Raw genomic sequence first — 27154 nt, 5'->3', positions numbered from 1 at the left:
AAATAAGAAATGGTTAAAATTATAATAACACTCAATTTCAAATTGCTGTGATGAAAGTAGGTTCCAGGAAACTGCAGCATTTTAAAAGAAATTTCAGCTTTAACACAGATTTTCTTATTTTTATGCCAGTTGCACAAACACTTGTACCATCCATCTCTTCCACAGGGATCTGTCCAAAGATGTGCAAGTATGGCCTGTAGAAAACTCTCCGAAAAATGCGATTCGGGTTTGGATCATAGGCGTAGATCAGAGCCTGATTGGCAACTCCATACGCCATGAGCCACACACCCAGGAAGAAGAGGAAGAAGAAGATATCCTTTATCTAAACAAGAGGAAATTGTGATCTTGTTTTAGCCATTATATATGTAAACATAATGAGTGTACCGCAGTTGTAATGCCAACTAATATGGGGCGCTGTTTGTAAAGTGAAACATGCAAAAATTAACGGTAACATTTTTTCACATTTAGCTCTAGACCTTACAAAAACATGTTTTTTGAGTAATTGTTTACAACATTTCGTAAAATATTTGTAACTTTACATATTTAAAACACAATTTTAAATATTAAATCTAAATGTTAAATCTAAATATTATATTTAAATCTAAATGTTAAATCTAAATGTTAAAGGAAACTAAATATTTAGCTAACATGCAAATTCAACGGAAAATATCAAAATAAAAGCTTTACGAAAACCCTCCGGTGCAAAAGTGTGCTAAACACCATGAGCTGCTTCACCTCTTGCCTACCAGCACGTCCAGCCGTTTAGCTGAAAACATTGGAAGATCTGTTTTGTCGACCATCCAAAGGTTCAGCAGTAGTGCTCTCTCAGCAGCTGCAGTCTCCACTTCACAATCGCTGCAGCACAAGTCCAGCTAAATCGCTGGACATGCTCGTAGGTAAGAAGTGAAGCAGCTCATGGCATTGAGAAGTGACCATCAGGGGAGAGCAGACACAGGCTGTATCCCAATTTAGGGTCTGCAGCCTTAAAGGCCATTTTAAGGCCGATTACATTACAGCGACGTGACGAAGGCTGTCCCAATTCAAAGGCTGCTCGAAATGTGGCCCTCAAATGCGTCCTTCATTTCCCTGAATTTAAGGGATGTGGCGGTGTAGACTTCGTGGCCCAACATATACCAGACTTCATAGCGCGATGGTGGGTGTGCATAATTTTGCCCAAAAAAATGGTGGAAGCGAGGCGGCCGAAGAGTAAACTTTTAAAAGTACTGAACAATATGTCACTTATTTATGTGCAAATGTTGAATAATGAAGAACATTAAAACATTACCGTTGGCCACAGAGTTATGTGACATTAGCGATGTTAGTACTTTCAGTGTTTACTTAAAGCCTTTACTTTAAAATATACACTGTTCAATAGTCAACCTTAATCTTACAGAGAATGTGATGATTTTATGGATAATTAAAGTCAGTCCACAAATACAACGAGCTGAAAGTCAGTGATGCTGCTCGGTTTGCGGTCCTGAATATCACGGCACAAGCAGGAAGAGGAGGAGGAAGAGCCAGCAGCAGCTGACACATGGAGAGACTAGAGAGACTGTTCCCTGTTTGTGAAGGACTGCTAGAAAAGTTTAAAATAACTAATTGTCTGTCCTTAATCAGTCTTATTAGGTAATGTTCAAATAATTTTATCATTTGTCAGTGTGGGAGAAAGTACTCAGGGCCTTCAGGTTACACAGTATGAAAGGCAGAAACAAGTTTAATATTCAGAAACCTAAAGTATGTATCAGCAGCAGAATGGACCTTGTGGGATTATAATATTATTTTATGCTATGTTATACCCCTAATTAAAGATTGTGAAATTATTATGTAGTTTTAGTTTGCAGTATTCTCCTGAATTAGAAGAAGGTGATAACTATTACATTTGTTAAATTGATTTCTATTACATTAGACTGCTGATTCAGTGTGAATGAATGATATTGTTTATGATGCATTATACTGCTGAGTTATAAGAAATACTGTTTTCAGAGAGTCAGGACCTTGCTTTTTCTGATAGTAGAGGAGACAGAGAGCACATTCCACAGTAGCTTCACCCCCTTCACCACTGTTGTTGAAGGCAGACAAAATAGGGAGCCAAGGCCATAAGTCAGGCTCGCTAGGAGTTAGAAAGAATGTGAATGTTTAGGTTTTTACGACTAGGTGGTGTAGAATAAGGAGGGGATGTTTTTCTCATTATCATTTAATATTTTAATATGGCATTATTAGTTCATCAGAAGTATATAACCAGCTTTGCATTAAACATAAATTGAAGTTTTTGACCTTACATTATTCTTTGCATTACAGTGATGGTGATAACTTTAGTTTGATCTTTTCTTACAGGTACCAGAATAATAACATGATTTTCCATTGCAGATGTAACCATGATCATTCCATACACATTGCAGTTTGTTGCTTATTCTAGAGTTGTGCTCAAGTTAATTAAAGGTTAAAAGCTACAGCCAGCGCGAGTCTGGCTGATCTATGGAGGGCAAAGGCTTTGAGCTTGGAAGGCCGCACGCGCTTACACAGCACTTATAAGATGTTATTCTTGGTGATTTTGTGCTTAGTCATGTTTTAATATGTTTTAAGTAGAAGTAGCTGATCCAGCAATATTCATTTAATATTATATACTTGATTTAGAGCAATACACACTGATGGTCTGAGTAAATGAAAGAGTCCTTGTAGCTGCCATGTTGTGTCTTAGCAGGGTACAGACGGTTCCAGGAGACGGGGGCAGTCAGCGTCTGCCCTTGCGAAGGAGACAATGTTATTCTTTGTGTTAAATAAAATTGTCAACATTGATTGTATTACACCTGTCACTACGCATGAGGGGGCGTTCTAATACCCTGATTTCATAAAACTATGGTGATGTGTTTTTTGAGACGAGATCTGAGACTGTCTGCATACAGTCTCAGATCCATACTGTCGTCATGTAATTTGCCTGATGATTGTACATTAATACAATATGTTGATGATCTTCTCATTGCAGCCCCGTCAGCAGCGGATTGTACAGCGGCGTCGCTCGTTGTGTTGAATAGGTTGGTGGAATGCGGCTTTAAAGTAAGTAAAGACAAGCTGCAGTTAGTTCGCCCTGAAGTGACCTTTTTGGGCCGGGTAATCGCACACAAATCAGTGGGTTTGATGAACACACACAGAGACCAAATTCTGACACACCCAAAACCGCGGACTGTGAGAGAAATGCTTTCTTTTCTTGGTTTAACAGGTTACAGCAGGCAGTTCATTCCGGATTATGCAGGCAAAACTGCCCCTTTAAGGGGCCTAATGAAGCAAGTTGGCGTTCGAAACCTTAAGGCTGAGCTGCTTTGGACGCCTGAAGCCGAAGCCGCATTTATTAGGGTAAAACAGGATTTGTCAAGGGCCTCAGATTTAGCCACACCCAATTATGATGAGCCATTCTATTTGGATGTTTCTGAAACAAACTCAGTTGTAAATGGAGTGTTGTTTCAGAAAAAAAAAAAAAGGGGGGGGGGGGGGGGGGGGGGGGGTAGAGATGTGCTCATGTATGTTAGTGTAAAACTACACCCAACAGAAGCAAAGCATCCTACATGCACACAACATGCAGCAGGGGTCGCTAGAATTATCCAAAAAACAGCACATGTAGTGAGAGAACACCCACTAAAAATACTTACTACACATAGTATAGTGGCATACGTGAATTCACAAGCATTTTGTATGTCACCACGGGCACAACAGAGACTGAGCAAAGTCTTAGAGGCCCCAAATTTGACATTTACACATGAAGGAATTAACATGGCAGATTTAATGGGTGTAGGGGAACCACATGACTGCGCCAAAAGAGCACAGATTGAGGAAAAGATTAGAGAGGACCTGAAGGCCGAACCCATACCGGGAGCTGAGGACTGGTTCACCGATGGATGTTGCCACCGAGACGAAGGAGGACTGAAAGCAGGGTATGCGGTGGTTTGCAGAGTAGAAGGAGATTATCAGGTCAGAGAGTCAGGAAGGATTGAGGGAAAGCAGTCGGCCCAGAGAGCTGAAGTGATAGCCCTAGCTCGAGCTTTGAGACTAGCCAAGAACAGGAGAGTGAACATCTACACCGATTCGGCATATGCGTTTGGAGCAGCGCATGTGGAGCTGCCTCAGTGGAAAAGAGCAGGATTCAGAACAGCAACCAATGCACCTATTTCCCACAAACATGAAATGGAGGAACTGGAAAAGGCCTTGGCTGACCCAGAGGAGGTGAGTATTATAAAATGCAAAGCTCACTCCCAAGGAACCAGCATGGTGGAAAAAGGAAACCAGAGAGCGGACGAAGCCGCGAAGGAGGCCGCAGGCTACAAAGGACGGAGACAAATGATACAGGTAACTCCAGAAGAGGAAATATCTGTTGACCTGATTGAGGAAGTCAAACAGGCCCAGGAGGAGGCATCCCCAGAGGAAAAGGGGGTGTGGAAAAACAAAGGAGCCTGGCAGGATGGACATTTGTGGAGGGGGCCAGACGGGCGCCCCGTGCTGACAGCCAAAATGGCAGAACAGAAGGTGGATGAAGCCCACGGACTCGCCCACGTGGGGATAGCCCAGATGGAGAGAAACTTGTGTCATTGGTGGCATCCTGAGCTGCGAGGAATGATAAGGGAGAAGGCCAGGATGTGCTTAATCTGTGGGGCACACAATCCTAAGCCAGCAATAAAACCGGAAGTGGGTAAGTTTCGGCCCCCTGAGAGGCCAGGAGAGGAGATTGTTATTGATTTCACTGATATGATTGATTCCGGGCCTGGCGGTGTAAGATATTTGTTAGTATGTGTAGATGCTCTGACCGGCTGGCCAGAGGCCTGGGCTACAAAAAAGGAGGATGCTAGGACTGTCATTAAGTGTTTAATCAATCATTACGTTCCTCGTCATGGGTTCCCCAAAAGAATTAGATCAGATAATGGAACCCATTTTAAAAATCAAGATTTGGCAAGAGTAGAAAAAATGTTGGGCGTCCAGCATAAATTTGGAACGGTCTATCATCCTCAGTCTCAGGGAAAAGTAGAAAGAATGAACCTAAATTTGAAAAACAAATTGGCAAAAATCTGCGCGCAAACAGGGCTAAATTGGGTCGCAGCCCTGCCGGTTGCGTTGATGACCATAAGATGTTCTGTTAATCAATCCACAGGTTTTACACCATACGAGCTGCAAACCGGGAGACAGTTTCCGGCACCTTGGACGGTGGGCTCGGTTGAACGGGACAAAAAGGGGAACTGGTCCCACGCAGACTACTGGAACGAGTTAAAGGCGCTTGTGTCCAGTTTCACAAAACAGGCGGCTGGTGAAGGGCCCACAGGAGAAGGAGAGGTCCCGGACGCGAAAACAGTGTGGCTGAGAGTCATCAAACGCAAGTGGAAGGAGCCCCGCTGGACTGGTCCATATGAGGTATCGGCTCAGACGGCGACAGCGGTCCAACTGAAGGGGAAAGGCGACACCTGGTATCACTGGACGCAGTGCGCGGCCGCGCACGAGGGCTTGGTGGGCAAGGATCAATCTCCACCCAACACAGGTGAAATTGAGAGGCAGAATAAACCCTCACACCTGTGCAACGGGCCGACCGGTGGTCTACCCGGAAGGTCGAAGAAAGAAGAGCAGCCTAGGAGGAGATCGCCGCGCCAACGAAAAGGAGCGGTACCACACTGAACACTTAGAACAAGAGAGAGGCTCTGATAAAGGGCTGTCCATCTCCCATGTGTGTGATCATTAAATCATCGTTTGACTCAACCCGACCGGACCAGTGTTGTTATTGTGGGTTTTTCCTCTGGTGTCCATCCCCAATATTTTGAACCTTAACAGTGGGGACCAAAAGAGGCTATAAGAGCTTGAGTAACCCTCCACCAGTTTGAGATTTGCTGTGACCCTCTTCATGCATGTCTCCCCATCCGGATGGTTTGTGCTCTTAAAGTGTTGAATTGTATGGAATAAAGGATTGTTGAGCATCTATACACCGAGTACTGTCCTTCCTTCAGCCCAAAGATCGAAAGAATTGGGAGGATTTAACAACCTAAAATAAATGTTTGTTTCAGTTCTATGAAGCTTTGAGTATTTTGTATTAGTAGCACTGCTGTGTTTGTTGTATCAACGAATAATGATTAATATAATGACTATAATATTAGCCATATTATAATTATATTAACAAAGTGAGATGACTTTAGTCTCATGATCAACATTAGTTAGTAAATAACAATTAGCTAATCTTGAAATGACTGTTTAGTACAGAAATGAACCCCAACAATCATGTTTTACAGTCCTGTGGTCTCAGCCTCAGATACTTATCAAATCTCACAAAGCTCATGTAGAAATTTATTTATTTTGGTATTCCCATTGATCCTTACAATAAATTTGCATGTTAGCTAAATATTTAGTTTCCTCTAACATTTAGATTTAAATATAATATTTAGATTTAATATTAAACATTTAGATTTAATATTTAAAATTGTGTTTTAAATATGAAAAGTTACAAATATTTTAGGAAATGTTGAAAAAAATTACTCGAAAAACCATGTTTTTGTAAAGTTCTGAGCTAAGTGTGGAAAAATGTTGCCGTTAATTTCAGCATGTTTCACTTTACAAACGGTGCCCCATAAACTGATGGTAACTTTCTCACCATCTTTCCTACAATGATGATTTTTGGCCCCAACTGCTTGTGAATGGCAAAAATGTGAATAAGTCGAAGGGTGAAGACCATGTAGTCCAAACAAAGCATATCCCGGCCAAATTCATGTGACAAGTGGAACATCCTGTAACACAAGCACAGTTAAGCTGAATCAGTAAGGTAGCAGAACCACCTGGTGGCAAACCTGTAAAATTTGTTTTTTTTTAAAGGAGAAAATATTTTAAATTTAAGTGACGAAAAGTTCTGGGGGAAGATGAAAGGAAATTATTTATGCCACGTTACATCCATAGACACAAACTAAGGACAGCACTTATACAAATGTTACAATTTGCAATGACAAAGCTTCATTCAAGTTTTTTTTTTCAATAATCCAGCATTAACATTTATTATTTTTTATTTCTTGTCCATACCTGCAAATTAGTCCTATAATGAACAGGCTGATGGCAGTGAGGTCACATTTATTCCACACATCCTTAATGTAGAGTCTGAACCTTTGACGCCAAGTCATCGTCCCCAAAAAAATTGTCTTGAAGAAGAAGATAAAAGTTAAAACAAGTAGAAAAAAGCTATACCAAACTATAAACAGGTGACATGTATCCAAACACAGAAAACCACTCTCTATGTGCTGTTGTCATTTTAAAGACCAAGTAAAAATCCAACAGGAATAAGATTTGAATTTATGTGATTTCTTTTAATCTTCAGTGCATTTGTTAAGTTATATGAAATCAGTAACAAACATTAAAATCTAATATTTTTTTTGTGACACAGGAGCATGTTAACCACAGTATTGCAATAGCACTTTGGGAATAGTTCAGTTATTATTGTCAATTCTTCCCTTTACATTTTCTATAGCTACCAAAATTGTCTGGATATAAAGTTCTAAGTAAGACGTGTCTCTTCACTCACCTGTCGTATCTCCTCACAAACGATGGTGAATACCCAGAAGTACAACACACACTCAGCAGCACCTGGACCTGAGGGTGGTGGGGGCTTGAAATCAGCCAACAGCACGTAGGCGAAAAACAAGAGAAACAGGAAGTACATCAGGACGTTGCCCAGAAAAGAGGTGACCGGTGCAAACCAGAACTGACACCAGCGTGACACTATGAATGGACGCTGTGGTGGTCGGTAAGGTACACCTGTATCAAGGATTATAAATACAGATTAGAAAGTGAGTAAAATGACAGCATATAGAGACAAGAATCATTTCTTTAGTCAGGCTTTCTTCTTGTAGTGAGTAACAACACTTATTCAAAGATGACTTTTTAAACAGGACTCACCTTTAATAGTACCACTCCTGTGAACTTCTGAATCAACGTCACTGCTGTAAGAAAAATAAAATTGATTTAATTATTAGACTTTAGCTAATGGAAATCAATAACATAAAGACAACAAACTGATGTTCTACAGATTAACACTGAAGAGTGCAAGTAGAAATATTACTGGTGTTTGATTTCAGCGAAAGAGAAGACGGTGGTCCCATAGAGACTGTTAGTGTCCTGGTCTGGCCCATCCTCATTAGGAATTCCTTCCTCCTCTTCCAACTGATTATCTTGTTTTCTATGAGGTAAAATAAGAGGTAAAGGTTTAAAAAATACCAAATAAAATTCCAAGCCTTTCATCTGAAAAAAAAAGAGAATTTTACCTGAAAGAGATGAGATTGGTGTAGCAGAGGATGGGGCAGAAGAAAGTGAGCAGGAGCTTCCAGACCTCTGTTTTCCTCTTCATATCACCCCACCAGATATGGGAGAGCAGAGACTGGAAGAAGACAGAAAAGCAGTCCTTATCCATCAACAGCAGCTCACTGGCTAAACATGAAGTTAGGATGTGTTATTTTTTGAAGCATCATGCCATTTTTACTTTGTACTGAATTCATTTATAATTCAAATGATTGTACTGTTGTGTATTACATGGTCTCATTCAATGATAGTGTATATTTATAGATTTGATTGTATACAATCAAATCTATGGTCATTGTATACAATGACCTAAATAAGTAAGCGTTAATAAACAGAAAATGTTCAATATTTTTTCATGCAAATATGACAGCTTTTTTGGATAGCGTTTTTATGTTTATTAACATCTGTTATTTATATGTTTAAAATAAAGATTTGATACTTCAGATTGAATGCCCATGTACTATTGGAAATTACATTAACGGGGCTGGGATGAGAGAGGAAAATCCTGTAGATGACGTCAGTCTTGGCGGCAAAAAAACAGCATATTAGGTTAAAAACGTTACAGAGGACCAGGGATAGAGGAGGACTGCTGTGATTGCGGCCATTCCCCAACTCTCTGTGGGTGAACTCTGTACTCATGGCCATTAATCAGGGGTCTTTTGATCAGTGGTTGTTGGTAAATGGTCATGACAATTTGCATATCAATGATCATGAAAGTGATGATGACCTGATGATACACTGTCAGTCAGTGGTGCCAGTTTCGTTAGAAGTCAATTAGATGAGTGACAAAATATTTCTCTCACTGAAAACGCTACAACTAAATGAATAGAATCAACTTTTGGGATTTCCTTACCTGGATGATTCAAAATGCGTTAAGACACTTATGAACACAAGCGCGTTCATACACACAGGTGTGATCACAGGTGCTCACGGACACACACTGTCTTGGGCTGCTGCCTCTAAATATATTTTATATCATTAGTACTGTAAGCTGCTCTGTAACTTTGTCATTTTTATTCATGCACATGTTGGTTGTTGCTATGGTTTTCTGCTGTATTTTATTTATTCCATCCCTCTGTATCCCTCTTCTTCTCATCTATTTTTCTCTCCCTCTCTTTCTGTTAACCCTCTTCCAATCTTCACTTTCTTTCTCTTTTCTTTCTGGTCACCCATAGCAAATGCCAACATGTTTGACTTGTGAAAATTGTTTGCCATTTTTTGGCCTTCAGACAACAGTTCTGATCGCTAAACTGCCGTACAGGGCAGGGGGAGAAAAATCACACGAATGAAAGAGGTTAAAAACTGAACACACCTGTACGCCATCGTTACTGAAGAAAAGCCGAGCGTCAGCACTCACGCCCATCTGAAGACAGGTGCTGTGACCCCAGACAGGAGACTTCCTAATTAGCAGGGTGAAGGAACGGTGTTCATTACTCCGATAGCAAGAGCTGAAGATATCTGAGGTAAAGTGGACAAAAGACATGACATTCAAGTTTATTTCTATAGTGTCAGTTTACAAATCACCTAAAGGTGCTTTGTGTTGTATGGTAAACTTCAGTTTGCAACTCCCTGTGAGCAAGCACTCTGAGATCTTTGACAAGGCCTATTTTTTCAAGCTCAAGCATGTGAGGAGAGGGATTTAACTCTGGATTTAACAGGCAGCCAATGAAGAACCTAATATGAGAGGCATGGCCTCTCTTTCTCTAGTCCCTGGTTAGTACTCATCTGAAAGGTTTTTAGGACAACTTAATAATAATGAATTACAATAGCCCAACATAGAGGTAATAAATGCATGAACTAGTTTTTCAGTATCTGTTTTTCAGAAAAGCTTTTTCTAATTTTAGAGATACTGTGCAAATGCAAGAAATTAGTCCAGCATATTTGTCTAATATGCTGGTAAAAAAAGACTGTCACGTGTCACTGGAGGCCCTGGCAATCAGATTCAGACTAAGGAGTTGGTTAGACACCAAGATTTTTAGGGCCAAGAACAATAACCTCTCTTTTGTCTGAATTTAGTTGCAGGAAATTAGGCATCATCCAAGTCTTTTTGTTTCTAAGCCATTCCTGAAACTAATTACTGTGTCATCTGGCTTCATGGATTGATAAAGCTGGGTATCATCTGGATATCAGTGAAAATCAGTCAGAAACATTTGAATTCTCAAGAACAAGACATGGATGATTGCAAACGAGACATGAAAAAAAAATTCTGCTCGTTTTCTCCTGATCTAGTTAAGCTACTCTGTGAGTGAAATGTGTCATTGGCAAAGGCCAGGAGAACTAACCTGCATACTAATTAGCTGCTTTTCAGGCAGCTGTGCAATACAGGCTCAGTCGCCATTAGAAAAGCCAAAGCTGAGCATGTTCTTGTGGAGGCTTGAAATGATCTCCAAACCCCTTTCATTTTTTGAGACAATAAAATCCTTGTCTGGTAATACTACTGACATAGAGCTTCCCCCATTTACTGTCTCTTCCCACTCCCAGTAGGGCTGGGCCTCAACCAATTGTTCTTAAAACTGAAGAAGCTTCTTGGACGAGAGGTGAAACGCCTTCGAGAAACTTTAAAAAGTCCAGATGCTTTTCTTTCCAAGCTCCTAGGCAAAGCATGTGTGGTCGGTGGCCGCGGTCCCAAGACAACTGGGGCTCTGCACCAGCAGATGGATAGAACAGCTTATCTTTAAACAAAGCATTGCTTTGCAGATGAGTGTTTTACAAGTACCCTTTCAATAATTTTTGAGATAATAGGAAGGTTGGTGTTGTCCAACAATTAGCTGGGTCAAGTAATGACTATTAGAACAATCATTTAATTACTGTCACCTTAAAGGCCTGTGGTACATAGACAATTCATGGAAAACATCAAAGAATGAATTAATGCAGATGCTGCTCTTTGGACAATCCCACTCTCAGGAATCCTGCCCATGTTGGTCACTTTAAACCACTTCAAGGTCACTTTGAATCACTCAACTGTAAATTGTAAACTTAGACTGTTATTGATCCTTTTTACCCTAATTTTAAAGTGTATATTTATTTTATATATTTATTTCTTATTCTTCTTGTATTTATTGTTTTTTGTTTGTTTTTTTTCACTGAATGGAACTGCACTATATATAGCAGAGATGACAATAAAGTTTACTTTGACTTTGACTAATGGTTGAACTTCTTTCAACACTCTTGTAAGAATGGGGTCTAATGAATACATAATAAAGGAATAACTGAGGATAAAACGTCTACATAAATATTTGTAGTATTCAACACAGATATTGATGTCTGTGAGATGTTTATGAACCTTTATATTTTTTCTCTAATGCTTAAAATGAGAGAATTTTAATTTTTACGTATTCCTTTAAAGCTTAAGGAATACTGAGGAATACTAACAGAGCTGTGACTCTTTGTCAGACTGGCTACAGTGCTGAAAAGAAATCAGGAGTTCAGTATTTTCTTCAATAACTCATGAATAGTAAGAGCTTTATGGAGGGATTTTACAGAGCATCAAACTAAACAAAGTGCTTAAAAAGTTTTGAGATGCCATTTCCTAGGAATGTAAAACCATTGACAAGATAATTAACCTCTGTGGGAGTCACTCTGGGTTAAAGAAGACAACGGTGGAGGAATTTTATCCTTAATCTTAATTACAGCTCATTCTGGAAGACTGCAATTAAATTATTAGTTACTGCTGTGTAAAGAGTTAGATAGGTTTTGCTACAATTGTGTTACAACAGATGTTAAAAGAAAAATTCAAAGGACATGTAATAAAACTATTACAAAACTAGATAATAAATAATCACACCATGAGCCAGGTTCTCAAACTTCTGGGCCAGTTCTTTCATGGAGAGTTTGGTTTCAGTTTCTTCGTCAAGTTTGGACAGTTCTCTGAGTATTTTACAGCCACCAAGAGCACTCAGGACTGCCTCACCTGCCTGGAAAGGAAAGCAGCAAATTATGTACTTTCTGCAAAGAAACAGGTGCAAAAAGTTAATTCATTGTATCTAATATTGTCTGTTTCATTATCTCAGTTCTTTCTTTAGAACTGAGATAATGAAAGTAGTCTGAGTGGTAATGCAGACACATACAGCCATTAACATATTTACTTGCTGCACGAAGTCTAAGCTGGTGATACTTGCAATTCACTTAAAGGTACTATATAAAAGTATTTTATATTTTTAGTTCAGTAGCTGCTTTTTATTTACTGCAAGCTGGATAGAAACTTTAAGTAGAAGCCCACTTAAATCCTACTTAAAGCCCTGGGCTTGCTGTAATTAAATGTAAATGCTTAAATGTAGCATGTTAAAATGCACAATCACAATTGAATTTGATTGTTATATAGTAATAATTTACTTATAGATTAAGATTTAAAATTATGATATACATTTAACACAATCAACGCTTACATCATAAAATAATCATTAAAAATATATTGTAATTAACTGACTCCAACAACTTTCACATGTTACCATGAGCACCTAGCTGTGTCACTTCATTTCACCTGAAAATTGATGTTTTTATTCAAATAAATATCTGTTCATCCATTCATACACCGAGGACTCTGTAGTATATAAATCAGTATAAGAGGATTTTTTAAATTTAATTTAATTAAATTTAATTTTTTTCTTCTGGAAAAGCACCACTCCTTAACTAATAACAATGCAGAAACAAGCTGTAGTTTGATTATTGGGGATTTCAAACCAGCTGAACACAAGTAAAATCCTTTTTGCAGTTTGTCTCAGAACTTTTACCATCTCCCAGAAATAAAGGGCCATCTCACTGCGGTTTTGCAGTACAGCCCAGAGGAAGAGTGAAGCCCAGGGATGAGGGCAGGGCAGGTCCTGATACATGCAACGTCCACGCAGAACCTTACTGGCACGCTTTGATGAATGAAGAAAAGAATGCTCATTATCACGTCAATAATTTAAAAAAAAGAAAAAAGAAATCCTATAACCACAAGTACACTCTGTGTGCATGTTCTGAAAAGTTCAGAGTACCTTCAGAGACATCCTTTTGGATGAAGTGAACTGAAAGCCCAAAGCTTTGTAGTAGAAAGGCTGGCAGACATCACCCATTAACAGCTCCAGGACCTCTGACACCTGAGGAAACACGTGGGTGGGACAATAAGCACAACAGTGTCAGGTTTTCTTCACAATTTTAATGAATCAATTTAAGCCTAATTAATGAGAAAGGACAGAATATCTTTGATTACAAAATTCACCTCAAACAGGGTGACCTCCTTCACTGGTCTGCTCTGATTGTTATCTGTCGCCACTTTTGAGGATGAATTCTGTTGTTCTGATGGTGAGTGACGCTCCACCATTGCCAGCCGCTCTGCTAGGCAGCGCTGTAGCAGCTGATATAGTAAGCTCCCATCTGGCACAGAGCGATAAAGGGTTTCCAGCCTGCCATAAGTTAGGTACTCCAGGATATTCAAACCATTCTCAATGAAAAGCCGAACAAACTGGGGCTTGTTGTTGATCAGCGCATCTGTCATTGAGTCCTCCAAATCTTCATACTGTTTAATTGGAGGAAGGAGATCATGTTTTAGGACAGGTCAATATTTTTTGTGCCAAATATTTCTCTAAAAATCAGAATTAAACAGTTTTTCAGTCAAAGGTGTTTAAATAGGCTGTATAATGTAATGTTATGTATGAATTCTTCTTTCAGTGCAACATCTGGTTGGTGTCTTTTTCCCTCCTCACCTTCCACTGGATGTCTCCATTGAAGAGTTCAGTCTTGGCAATGTCAACCCTGTTCCACGTTACTGCTAGTTTCAGCTCATCAGTATAAGGATTGTCCTCAGCTGATGATTGTTGCTTACTTGCTAAAAAAGACAAACATAACATAAAAATTAAAATATGGATTAAAAGTTAATGTTATGACTCTTTTGCAAAATTACAGGCTACTTACATACCTCCCACAAGTGTTTTAAGCAGGACTGTGTCAAAGTCATTTGGACTCTCGTGCTCTCCGTGGTAGACTGTAATCAAATGTCTGTTCTGGTAAATGTTCAAAGCCTGGAGACAGAAGATGGGAAGGGAACAGGAATGACAGAGACATGATTACAAAATGTTTTAGAAAAAGATTAAAGAAAAGACTTGTTCTTTTTTTTTTATTAAACTGCAAGAAACAGGTCAAACACAGTTTACTATGGACATGTGATAGTTAAAGCAAAAGATTCTGGAGTTAATCTTCCCATATTCAACTTTTTATTAAATAAAAAACTGTTAAGTACAGTTTATGACCCGACCAGATCCACTTCGGCTTTGTTCAGTTCCCACCTTATTACATCTAGACCTGGACTGGACTTCTTTAACTTGCTTGAAGACCTTTCACCTCTCATCCAAGAAGCTTCTTGAGTTCTAGGGTCAAATGGTGGAGAGTCCCAGATTTAAACTCTGTGGGACTGCCCCTTCCAAGACGCCTTAATGCTCACTTACATCCTGGGCCATCCTACCTCAGAAAATCACATGATAGGGTGGGGCTAGGTTTCACAATGAGCTCACCAGAAACACTGGCTGATTGTGGCTAGAGATGGCACGATACCACTTTTTTATGTCCGATACCGATATCATAAATTTGGATATCTGCCGATACCGATATGAATTTGATATAGTGTGTTTTTTAATCAATAAAACTGTTTTTTTAATATATTGCTGTATTTTGTATAAGTTCATACTCAAGTTTAAATAAACAACAACACTAAAGCTATTCTGTTATACCTGTATGTAAAAAAATACACTGCACCCAAAATATTTCATAGTTCAACAATACTGATCAATCTAATAAACTTAAACCTACTCCATCCTTCCTATTCTGGTATTTTAAAGAGTACTTAGCAGAAATATTAAGCAACCTAACTAATAGGGTTGCAAACTCCCAGCAAAAAAAAATAGGGAACCACCCCCCACCCTCCACCTCATGATGCTTAATCGACGTAATCAACTTTAATTTGATGCAGTGTGGAAAAAAAATTTAAAATTATTTTTCAAGAATAATTAAATAGATTCAACATCTTTCTTCAACAGAATTGCAGACTGCACAGATGGTACCTTCCCAAAGGAAAAAGTACTATAGCTTACTAGGGTATATTAGACTTAACATTTACTATATACAGTAATGGACTTCTATATATTTTACATAAGATTAAAACTTTGGGTGTAAGATTCAGATAATTATTGATTAAAAGCTAGACATTTTAAATGAGAATGAGAAAGAAAAGTATGTCTTTGTGCCCCCTTTTCCCTGTTAATGCCCTATCGGCCCCCCTGGCGAAACTTTGCTAGATCCGCCCCTGCACAGCTACCAGCCGTCAGCTGCGTAGAAAAGGATCCTGGTGTAGAAAGTAATATTAAATAAATTCTAACAACAGCTTATCAAGGTTAAACCTGCTGCTGTTGTTCAGCCGCTGGTTTCATCTTTCTGGTGCAAAGTGGGCCAAAAGCAAACTAGAGAGACGGACTCGCGACAGAAAAGCCGATCAGCTGATCATTAAGCAGTTTCACGATTGAAGTAGCAGCAAGAAGAGGCAGTCGCTCCATATATCGGTTGTTAAGCTTAACATGTGAATGCTTTACAAACATTCAGAGATGAATTTACACACTTGCTTTACTTCTCTCTGGGATAACTTCCTCGGAGATGAAATGCCAGTTTGGTAGTGAGGCTACAAATACACACAGCCGCTCTATCACGTGAGCACACTGCTCCAACGTGCTATGGTTATGAGCCGAGTTACACCTTGTCGCAAGTTTTGTGAGGTGCTTTTTTGATATTTAATGGATCGGATTAAATTTTTTATTTCTCTCCGATATCCGATCAGTATCGGACCGATACCGACATGTAATATCGGATCGGTCCATCTCTAATTGTGACCCACACCCGTATTCACACCTCGGCTCATGTGATTAGGTAGAGGATCATTAGGGGGTCCTTTGTCCCTCTTTGGGGGGAAACTACCACTGGGTTTAAATCTGGGACTCTCCACCATTTGACCCTAGAACTGAAGAAGCTTCTCGAACGAGAGGTGAAAGGTCTTCAAGCAACTCAAAGAAGTCCAGACGCTTTTCTTTCCAAGCTCCTTAAACTACGATGACCTGGACGACTGAGAACCTTCACAGACGGATCTGTTTATAGTGGCTTATTGTGTCCCTACATGATCTGTATACCTATTCCTTATTTAAAATGTTTCATTCTGATACATTTATAATGTGTTTCCGTTTTATTATAAAACTTCATTAAAGACTTGGAAAGCTGCCCTGCATTTTTCTTTTCTTTGGTCTTTTATTAGTTAAATGTGAAAGGTAAATGTCATGAAGTCACAATCTATCAGTGAAGGCTAACATAAGATCAGAATATAAATGCTTATATTTGCAACATTAACGAGGAGGGGAGGAGGCCCCGGGGCAGACCCAGGACACGCTGGAGAGATTATATCTATCGGCTGGCCTGGGAACGCCTTGGTGTTCCCCGGATAAGCTGGAGGAGGTGGCTGGGGAGAGGGAGGTCTGGGCTTCTCTACTTGGGCTGCTGCCCCCGCGACCCAGCCCCGGATGAATGGATGGATGGATGGATGGATGGTCTTTAAGCAGTTCAGTCTTGAATAACCGAATTCTTTATCACTATTATTATTGCCTTTGTTGTTTCTGTTGCCGTTGCTGTTGTTGTGGTTAGTATTATTATTGCCTGATCATAAACTGTAGCAAACAGTTTTTTGTTTACTAAGAAACAAACTTGAGGGCAGATCTACTCCACAGTATGTTGTTGACTGAATAACAAATGCTAAAATCAGCGATTCTTGAACACACATCCTGGAACAGGGTGCCAACACCTGATAAGTAAAGAACGGTCCACACAGAACCGCTCATCTTAGTTAAGGCGAATATTAATAGCAGTATTTCACATTTTTCTCTCAGAGTGTAAAGAAATGGGTAGAAGCACAAATATTATAATATTAACCATAATATATAAATATTAATATAATAATATTAACATAAATATTAATATTATTTAGAAAGCTAATTGAAAATAATCAATGTCAGGTTCGATGGTCAAACCTGTCCAGTTTCCTGAAAATTTACAGGGGTACACTGCACACCGTGCAAAGAAGACAAAGCAGACATTCACTATTGTACCTCTCTCCTGACCTCCACCATACATCTTTAATTCAATTGATACATCAATCACTCTATCAATTTTCATATTAGGACACATCATGCCATCAGACCTGTTGTCATTAATTTTCAGTCCAGTTTTTATATTATTTATTATACTTCAGCCTTTTCTTGACCATCTTTCTACTAATACCATTTATTCTGAGGCTCCCATAAAAAGCAGATGAATCAACCAAACTTTTATTTTTATTTTTTATTTCGTGACTATCAGATCCTCCCGATCTTCTGTGGATAAATTTTAGGCATCTCACTTTTTTGTCCTCCACTTTTCCAGTTTACCTAGATATTTTAAAAGCACACTGCATGCCATGCAAAATTGATCCAAGTTTTCAGCTAATTTTCAGCTGAGCACTGCTATATAATTTTTGTAATTGAATACCCTGTTTAATCACATTTTCATTCACACTCAACACTAATACAATAATCTATTGTAAAACTACTTTTTGGGGGTATTAGGTTTTGATTTTGATCCAGTGCTATTGAACAATTGCATTATACATATATGCTACATGTATATGGTGTTATTTTTGTGCCACTATTCTGAGCGCACGTAAAAAAAAATTGCAGTAGCAAGTGTTGCATTTTGAGGAGAAATTTATTTTGAGCGAAGAAAAGCTAAATTTGAGTGAACAAACTTGGTGGGTAACAGGCATCTCCGAAAACGTTTAGAGCACTTATGCAAATATGTGATGTCTTGATGAATCGAGCAGGTATTTGAAGTTTACACAGCAACATTCTCACATGAAAATATCTTAAACGTTTATTTTGTGACCCAGAAAGAGTAATATTTCAAACTCTGTCACTCTGTGTTCCCCTGCCACTGCCTCGATTGAGTTTTGGACGAAATGGATTCTGGGATATTGCATTTCGTCACTTCGAGCTGTTTGGAGACCAGAACAGCCAATCAGATTTTTTTGCATCCAAGTCTGTGATTGGCTGGTTTTGTGGCACAAATATAACGGTGTATAGAAAGAGTTGAGTTGCAAGCGAGCACAAAAGCAAAAACTGAGCGAGTGGGGCTGCTATTGTGTGTGTGTATGGATAATAGCAAACACTGAAATACATTTTTTCCACGCAGCAATGAAGTTCGTTCACTCAAATTTAGCTTTTCTTCGCTCAAAATAAATTTCTCCTCAAAATGCAACACTTGCACCTGCAATTTTTTTTACGTGCGCTCAGAATAGTGGCACAAAAATAACGCCATACCATGTATGCTTTGCTTCTATAAAAACACCCATAATCACAGCTTGTGAGTGAGTTAGCTTTTTCTTTTCACTATGCTGAACCAAATAACAGTTTCAAGAAAGTCTTTCCCCTAACTCTTCTGCAGACGAAGAGCCAATGCAATGTTTCTGTTGTCAGCACTCACCTGTTCAACTAGTTTGTCAGTCTCTGTTTCTGAAGGAAAATGCTTCTTAAACCGTTCTGCCACTCTGTCTTTGAGATCCACATTGGGAGCTTTAAGAGCCTCATTGTTGCCTTCACCAGAGGACGGCACAGCTGGAGCTGAAGACAGGTTCTCCAAGACATCACTCAGGAAATCAGCCAAGCCTCCTGAGCCAGCCACAACCAGCCAGGGGATAAAGTTTTTCAGAGAGAGATCCATTCTCTGACAGACATTACAAAAACAATCAAAAAGAAACATTTCCACAATTTAAATGCTAATTCACAAGATTTTTGTGATAATCAAAACATAAAGCAGAGACTGTACCTTCAGCGTGTCTGCTTCCCCTGATATCAGCATACAAAGGACAGGGATGTCAATGCTGCCACTTCCTTTAAAGAGATACAAATTTCACTTAACTTCAGCTCAATAAAAGTCTTATAAATCTTAATAAAATATTGTACTCATAGTATGGTACCATCTCTCACCCCATATGCCTGTGCGCTGCTGGGAAATGTATTCCTCCAATCTGGCTCTGAAATCTGTTTCTCCTCCTCTGCGGCCCACACTACCATCATCCACCAGCAGGAAGGCCTGGTAGTTGTTGTCCAGGTAGCAGGAGTCCCGAGAAATGTTGTGGACATAGTACTTTGCAGGAAAGCTTCCCTACAAAAGAAGAAAAAACTGTTATTACAGTGTTTCTTTGATTAAGATAATTGTCTACAGTGTAATGGAAGCCTGAAACCTTTGGATCTTTTTTGTGTGTTTTAATAGGAGATACAAATACAGCTTGGTCCCAAGATTACCAGTATAGTATAGATTTGCCTTACTTTGAGCACTCAATGATAAAATTCACATAATCTTACTAACCCAAAATGTTGATTCTGTTCATCTGGACGTAGCATTTTCAGCGGGAGAAACACTTCGTTGTAAATCCAGCTGACTTCTTCAGTCTCAGCTGACTGCAGGTTTTCCCAACATCATAAACAGTACATTTGCATAATGGCTGATACCAACACAACTGAATAAACATTGGGTCAGTTTCTTGATCATTAATATGCATATTGTCATTAGCACTGATCAATGACCATTATTCAATGGCCATGAGTACCATCTAGAGAGAGTTGGGGAATGGCTGTAATCACAGCATTGGCCTGTAGGTTTAAATACACTGCAGAGTCTTGGCCTGGCGAGGTAGCTCTTCTGTGTTGTGCCATTCACTTTAACCAGAGCCTGTTTGGTTTCCCTGATGTATAAATCATGGCAATCCTGCTGACACTTAACAGCATCCACTTTATTACTCTGTGTCAGGACCCAACTCTTGGGGTGGATCAGTTTTTGGCGCATCATTTTTTGGGGTATTAAAGCTGCAGAGACACAGTGTTGGGAGAAAATGCGTTTCAACTCTTCCGATACTCCTGACACATACAGAATCACTAAGGGGTTTTGCTTAGGCGGCAGTTGTCCTTCTTCTCACCTGGATTGGCTGGAGCTTTCTTTAGGTCCCTTCCTAGTTTTGGGTAGGCTGACAGGGAATCACAAGAAAATCATATCAAGAAGGCCCTGAGTAAATGTGTTTATCCCAGCTGGACATTTGTCAAAGCTGGAAAGGCACCTAAAGAAAGTTCCAGCTGGTCCAACAGAGAAGAATGACAACTGCTGTCTAAGTGAAAACCCTTAGTGTGACAATTGAAATGCATTTTCTCTAAACACCGCATCTCCATGGCTTTTATACACGAAACACACTGCCAAAAATTGGTCCACCTCAACGATCGGGTCCCCCAACACAAACAGAGTAATATAGTGTACTGGAATTGTAGTTATGGGCATTGATCAATGGTTGTATTCAAGGAACTGACCTTGTAGACTATTGCTCTTCAGTGGTGCTAGTTTCAGTCATTATGCACGTGTACTGTTTATAAGGTTGGGAAAACCTGCAGTCATTCAAGACTGAAGAAGACAGTTGGATGAGTGACGTAATGTTTCTCCCACTGAAAGCCTTACTTCCAGATGAACAGAATCAACTTTTTGGGATTTACTTGCCTGGATAACTGAGCATGCATCAAGACAATGTCTTACTTATCTTAAATTTGGGACGTATATTTATACTAATTACAAGCAATTAAAAAATCTATTAAAATGAGAAATGTAAATCAAATCTTTAAGTGAGCTTTTTGCAAAATAAAGGTGAACACATGTTTAAACGTGTAAATGTCTGTACTACCTGAGGGTTGACCAGCTGCTCTCGTTTTTTCACAAGGCCCCACGGAGCAATGCCCAACGCTACCACCTTGTTGAGGGAGACTGAAGATGCTGCAGCTGCATGATCTCTCACTGCCTGTCCGACACACCTGCCAACACCTTCACGCAGACCTGTAGTTAAGATCCATGCACCTGGGGGAAACAGGTAGATGGTAAATTTCCTGGTTCAACCTGTATACTAAGTAGCTTACTGTGCCATGCCACTAAATAATTCTGAAATGTTAAAAAGCTGTGTAAACTAACACCTGAATAATAATTAACAATAATTTGCAAATCTCATATCTCTATATGTGATACCATTAGCTAATATGTTGTCCATAACTGGGGTTATTTACATTTTGCACAACTTCATACCTATTATTTATTATTTATTTATTACTATCTGTTACATTTCTTTGAATAGGCTTAAAAATCAAACAAAAAATAATGTATTAAGCTGTGAAACTGTATCATATTATTTTTTATCATTTTCACTAAAACACTGTCAGGGTCATGAGTCTGGTGACCCAGTGTTTACGTATTGTCCATTTAATTTTTTAATTTAATTCTTAGGTTTTGGTCCTTTGCCTTCCTTTGCCTTTAGTTTAACTTGTCTCCACATGTCATGTCACTCTTGTGGCCATGTTCCCAATGTCTCCCCAGTCACTGTGTTAAGTTTGGCTGGAGTCTGAGTTTCGGTCTGTGTGTTTATCTGTCAAAGAATTAAGAGCACTAGAAATACTAGAAAAACCAAAAAGATGCATAAAAAATGTTTTTATATGCAGCGTGTTTTAATGGCGAGTGTAAGTACAAAAGCAACATGTTTGCTTTCTCACTGCTACGCCCTGTCCTGGATGTTATCCAATAATCATGTTTACTTAGTGTGAGCCATGTAGCAACTTGCATATTTGTGTGAACAATTTTTTCATTGCTTCTTGTACTTGTTTTGAAAGAAGAGCAAGTGACAGGAGATCAGTATCACCATGTGCTACCTGCACTTGGTACAGTAGTCAAAGAGAAAATTGCCATTTCAGTACAAACATTAGGACCAGACAGTATGCTTTTTTTTTAGAGCTTATAGTATAATCCATTGAGTAAACAATACTACTTCCATCCTGGTGTCTTGAGTGGGAAACTGCTTTATTTACGATCACAGCATCTCCAGAGTCCTTAACAGCGATACCTGACATCCCAGGTGTGCTACAGGATGTATAATATCTTCTACAAAGATGACTGCAAGATGGGGTTTGGCCATCATTGATATGTGATTGCATTAAGATGACTTACATATCTCGATGCATGCTCAGTTATCCAGGTAAGGAAATGTTTCAACTATATTTTCATAGATGAAAAACGTATGTCCAGGTGAACAGAATCTGCTTTTTTTCCTTTTACAGCTTTATAAATCTAGAAACTAAACAAAGTTAAGGCAAGGCATTCTTTTATACATTTTTTATATGGTAAAGGGAACCATCTGGAAATGACGATAGCATCTGCTAACCAACAATCAAATATTTCAGCAAACATCTCACAGAAATTCCAAGCACACTGTAATCATTATAGATGAGGCACTGACAGAGTGACAGATGCATAAAGTTTTTACCTGTGCTTTGTGACGCTTTCACCAGTCCCTGTCTGAGAACCTCCCGTACCCAGGTCTTCACCTGTGTCCTGCTCTCTCCACCCACAACAGAAACAACCAGGTTTGGTTTAGGAAGACCCCATATTGACTGGGCTGTCAGTATGTTGTACACCACCGAAGGCTCAGTGCTCCATGACAGGCGCAGGAACTAAGATTAGACATTTGATGGATTAAAAGAAACAATTACATGTCAACAACACAAAGAGGCTTGGAAAGTAATGAATTGTGATCTAGTATCAAAGCTAAAATGTTGCTTTGGTTGTTTCAACCTTTAAATTGTGATTAAAACTTTGAAAATGAAAATGACCCTTAACCCATTAGAGCCCAGACCAATTTTTACTGTCAGGAAAACTATGGGAGAGTCAGTGTTAAAGGTTTTACAGGAACTTTCCTCAATATGTTAAGGAGTGGCTTGTTCTTTACTCTGGTACTGACTTTGTTTGTTTAGTAGCAGGTTGAAGGTCAGGAAAACTCAAAGTACTGACTACCAGAGCTCCAGGTTTATCTGGATCTTTATTTAACCCACCTTTACACCTTTACATGAATTTTCCTTTAAAAACATTTTCACATTTTCCAAAACTCTAAGGCTGTAGAGATAAAGCATTATGGGACAAAATGAAAGCACCCACATGGCTGTGCCTCTTGCTGGCTCCTGCAAACTGCACCTCTCCAAAGGCATCAGTTGGTTGTTCAGAGGAGTGCTCCGCACTTTCCCAGTGCTTCAAAATTGCTGTGCTGAAATAATCTCCAACAGCCACAGAGGCATGGTCATCTCTCGCAGCCCCACACTGACAAAATTCACTACTACTGAGAGAGGTGGAGGGATACAAACATCACTATGAGAGTCAACTCAAATTACAAACATGTCACTATCAAAAGGCAGAGGTCACAGTACCTGAAGGAATCTTCTACAAAGGTGCTGCACACTCGTTTCTTGATGATTTTGGGGATCCAACTCTGAAAGGATTTTTAAAAAGTTGTTAAATAGTGATTGACTTATACGGATTTCTGAGCCTGGTTTAACAGTGAGCCTGTGTATGCACATATCCTGTAGTAGAATAATACAACCCACAAGTCAAACATTTTATTTTTTTAATTAAACTTTTAAATTGGCCTAGGTACTCATTGGTATTCATTTATAATCTGCTATTATGCAAGTGGAATGAAAGCTTGGTATGTGACCTCAGTACTGACATTTTTACAGTGTGTTGAGTGTTTGAAGCTCAGGTTTTTCGAAACACTGCAGTTCAAAACATTTACATCATGTTTGAGGTTCTGGTTGTATTTCAGCCAAGTGTTGACAGGTTGCTTACCTGCTGCTTCCAGGAATGTAAGCAAGTAATCCAAGGTGCCAGGATTTCCATTTGTATGAACCAGTGTCATTTGAGCTGAATCTTGTTATTATTAAATTATTGTTTTTAATACTACAGCTTCTATTTATAACAAGGGGCACAAGAGCCACTTGTATATAACAAAACAATACCTGGTTTCTCATTATTATTTTTGTTGATTATGAAGCTTAAGGAGAAAACCAGCAGAAATTGTCAGCTCTTACTCCCATCTTTTTGGGAGAAAAAAAAAGCTTCATTTTCATTACACTTAGGGACTTAGAAATTAAACACTTTCTCCCTCTCCTTTATCTTTCCTGCTTGGCTTCTCATGTCTTGTCTAGTCTCTTCTATCTCAAACCCTCAAAGAGTCTCTCAGTCTCAGTGTTCTCTTAAACCTAAAGAAGAATTATGGATTTGATCAACTGGTCCTTTAATGCAATTGAGGAGAACCCAGGCTTCTCATCGAGAACCTGTGCTTTGTGACGCACCAAAGTCTTGAAAAGTTTGGTGGCATTTTAAATGAAGAACTCGATTTATACTGCAGAAGCTTGTCAGGGTCAACGAAAGGTTCGTAAGGATATCAAGATGCGAGTCTGGCTGTTTTTAGAAACTGAGGCAGAACTGGATTTAACCAAGACATCTGCAGACTGAGTTGCACTTCTCATCGAGAAGCCTGGGTTCAAGAGAGGCCGACTGTCCTGGAGGGACGTTCCCTGCCGGTTACACAATCGATGTCTGGCGGAACTGGCGCGTCGTGTGCCTGACGGGACTGTCAATCAAGGACATCGAACACATCTACCTATTCAGAAATATGATAACAGGGTTCTTGCTCATTGGAGCTGGCTCGGCCCTGGCTTATCGAAGATTAAAGAAAGCAGTTACGGCTGTTCAAATCCCCACAAGGCTGGCCGCTATAATCGAAGCGACGGGGAGGGCCTTGAATACTCAGACGGTGGTCTTAGAGAAGCTCACGGCTCTTCAACGGGAAATTGAGAGACCTGGTGACAAGTGACGGACATTAGACAACTGTAAAATTGGATGCAGTTGTTCGTACTAATTCAAACATCCACCATCTTCATTTCATGCGGTTACCCCCACTGGTGCCAGCTGGAAGGCCCCAAGGCCGAGGTTAATGGAAATAACAAAATTCTCCTTGATAACAGGACTGTGTGTTTTTGGACTCTTTACCCTTATTCTTCAAGGCCACCTGTATCGACTGAAGGAATGCTGACTTTCACTTTACCGGGTGAAGGGATACCTTCTCTCAAGGGACGCACACGAATGCACACATATGCATGTACACTAACACAAACATACCGCCCCCCACCTCCAAACACCTCCGATGCATGTCTTTTATGTTGTGAGATGTGATGATTCATGCGCTATGTGCTGAATCATCACATCACATCAATCATAACGCTGTCGATGTTAACTCTCAGGAAGCTTATAATTCAACAAAAGTTAAATTCACTTCCAAACTTTGAATGGGGATGTGGTTTGTTTGTTTGTTAAGAAAAAAACAGCCTTAAATCTGGGTAGTTATAACAATAAATATAATTGCTGTCTGTAACAATTTCTGCATTTTTCTCCCTTTATTTGTACAATTATTTCTCTAAAACATATGTCGATCAAAATTGTTGCTATACATGCTTCTGTGACAAGTGGCCATGTGGAGAATAGTGCAACCTGTGAGATTAGCAGGTGTGCGTGCAGAGATGAGTATGAGATTGTTTTGAAACCTTATGCTTTAAAAGTTTCAGTGTTTCACAAACCTTTCCTTTGCCTATTACTAATGTGATCCCCACAGGCCTGCAAAATACCTCCGCAGCTAAATGAATGAGTGGAATGCAGCCATCTTTAATGTTATCAGTAAACAAGATTACATGCTTAATTGCATGCATGTAGTTATGATGCTATAGGTATACTAGTAGACATAAGTTGGGCTCTTATATTGTGCTTTCCATTTTTCTTTTGAGTAAACATTATTGAATTGCTATAGAAACCTTTCAATGAACCGGTTTATACTTAGTAAAGCTTCCTTTAAGGTCCACCAGTTAGACAAGTTTCTGAGACGTTTGTGGGTGGCTCACCATCGCCATTACTTGGAACATTTAGTGGAAATTCCAAGTATAACTTTTTTAAACATTCAGTTTTTTTTTCTTTTGGTTAGTTGCTTTCTCTTTTGCTTTGTTTTGTTTTTGCAAACATGCCATGACATCACAACAGCAGTTGAAGGGTTTTAGTGAAAGCGGACCTACCTGGCTCTTCTCTGTTTGGCAGATATTGTCTGTGTTGTCGCCTCTATCTCCTTCCTCTATTCTTACTCCTTCTTCTTTTGCTCCCGTGTCATTCATGTTTCTCTTTCAGTCGTTCTCAGTAAGAAATGTGTGCGGAAGGACTAAAACTGTTGATTTCTGACGAGTTTCCACCTTGTCTCCTACTGCTGAACTCCATTCCCTGCCACTGTTGTCACTCTGCATGCACACAAAATAGGTGCAGCCAGCACACATGTAAAGGTGTGGTTTCACAGAGGAAGACAGTTCCTCCAAACTTTGAAAACAAGAAATTCCAGTCGAAAGCACTCAGACACGGAGTCTGAGCTGGTCTAGCGTTCATTGCAATACTTCCCCATCCTCTTACCTGGTCACTCCCATCTGATGTGGAAAAACTGAATACCTTTAATGACACATTTAGACACCACTGCAGCAGACAGACATCTCAGCAGCTTTGAGCTAAGCTAAAAATACCACACATTTGCAACTCAGCCTGTTAGGTATGAGTCTCTGTGGTGTTAAATATTAATGCAGGCAAATATATTTGTTTGAAACGCAAATTTCAGTCAAAGAAATATTATTAGAATAAGAATTTTTATTCAGCTGAAATTTAGTGCAATGTGTGCATGGGTTCCATTTGCTTAATCGTAACTTTTAAAAGAAAATTTGCAGCTGCTTCATGGCCCTGGTTAAACGATTTCAAAGGTTCATTATGAAAGTAGAACATGTATCAGGTTTTAAACCTGCAGGATTCCATTATTTATTTTCCTTATAGACTATACATTAAAAACACACACTTGATTCGCTTACATATTTATTGTATATCACAT

General features: G+C 39.3%; 1 protein-coding gene across 2 annotated transcripts in view; it reads right to left on the bottom strand.

The window, feature by feature from the left end:
• Positions 1–26538, bottom strand: part of LOC101467560 (transient receptor potential cation channel subfamily M member 4) — a 29658-nt gene extending 3120 nt beyond the window's left edge. Inside the window, exons 1-22 of one of the 2 annotated variants that reach the window (XM_004571402.4) lie at positions 26310–26538; positions 23616–23677; positions 23350–23527; positions 22682–22868; positions 21062–21231; positions 19326–19503; positions 19165–19229; positions 18823–19062; positions 14198–14300; positions 13986–14107; positions 13502–13798; positions 13278–13379; positions 13032–13160; positions 12086–12215; positions 9614–9759; positions 8268–8380; positions 8066–8182; positions 7903–7946; positions 7529–7761; positions 7033–7148; positions 6614–6746; positions 148–322 (exon numbers count right to left, since the gene is read on the bottom strand). In XM_004571402.4, the coding sequence (XP_004571459.3) occupies positions 148–322; positions 6614–6746; positions 7033–7148; positions 7529–7761; positions 7903–7946; positions 8066–8182; positions 8268–8380; positions 9614–9759; positions 12086–12215; positions 13032–13160; positions 13278–13379; positions 13502–13798; positions 13986–14107; positions 14198–14300; positions 18823–19062; positions 19165–19229; positions 19326–19503; positions 21062–21231; positions 22682–22868; positions 23350–23527; positions 23616–23677; positions 26310–26405 (3136 nt within the window). In that variant the 5' untranslated portion in view covers positions 26406–26538. The remainder of the gene's footprint in view (positions 1–147; positions 323–6613; positions 6747–7032; positions 7149–7528; positions 7762–7902; positions 7947–8065; positions 8183–8267; positions 8381–9613; positions 9760–12085; positions 12216–13031; positions 13161–13277; positions 13380–13501; positions 13799–13985; positions 14108–14197; positions 14301–18822; positions 19063–19164; positions 19230–19325; positions 19504–21061; positions 21232–22681; positions 22869–23349; positions 23528–23615; positions 23678–26309) is intronic. The other variant, XM_023154327.3, reaches the window with a different exon arrangement.
• Positions 26539–27154: the final 616 nt, after the last annotated feature.

The sequence above is a fragment of the Maylandia zebra genome, linkage group LG8 (genome assembly GCF_041146795.1).
Source record: "Maylandia zebra isolate NMK-2024a linkage group LG8, Mzebra_GT3a, whole genome shotgun sequence".
NCBI classification, from domain to species: Eukaryota; Metazoa; Chordata; class Actinopteri; order Cichliformes; family Cichlidae; genus Maylandia; species Maylandia zebra.
The sequence above is the reverse complement of the archived record's forward strand: the minus strand, read 5'-3'. Positions and strand labels throughout refer to the sequence as shown.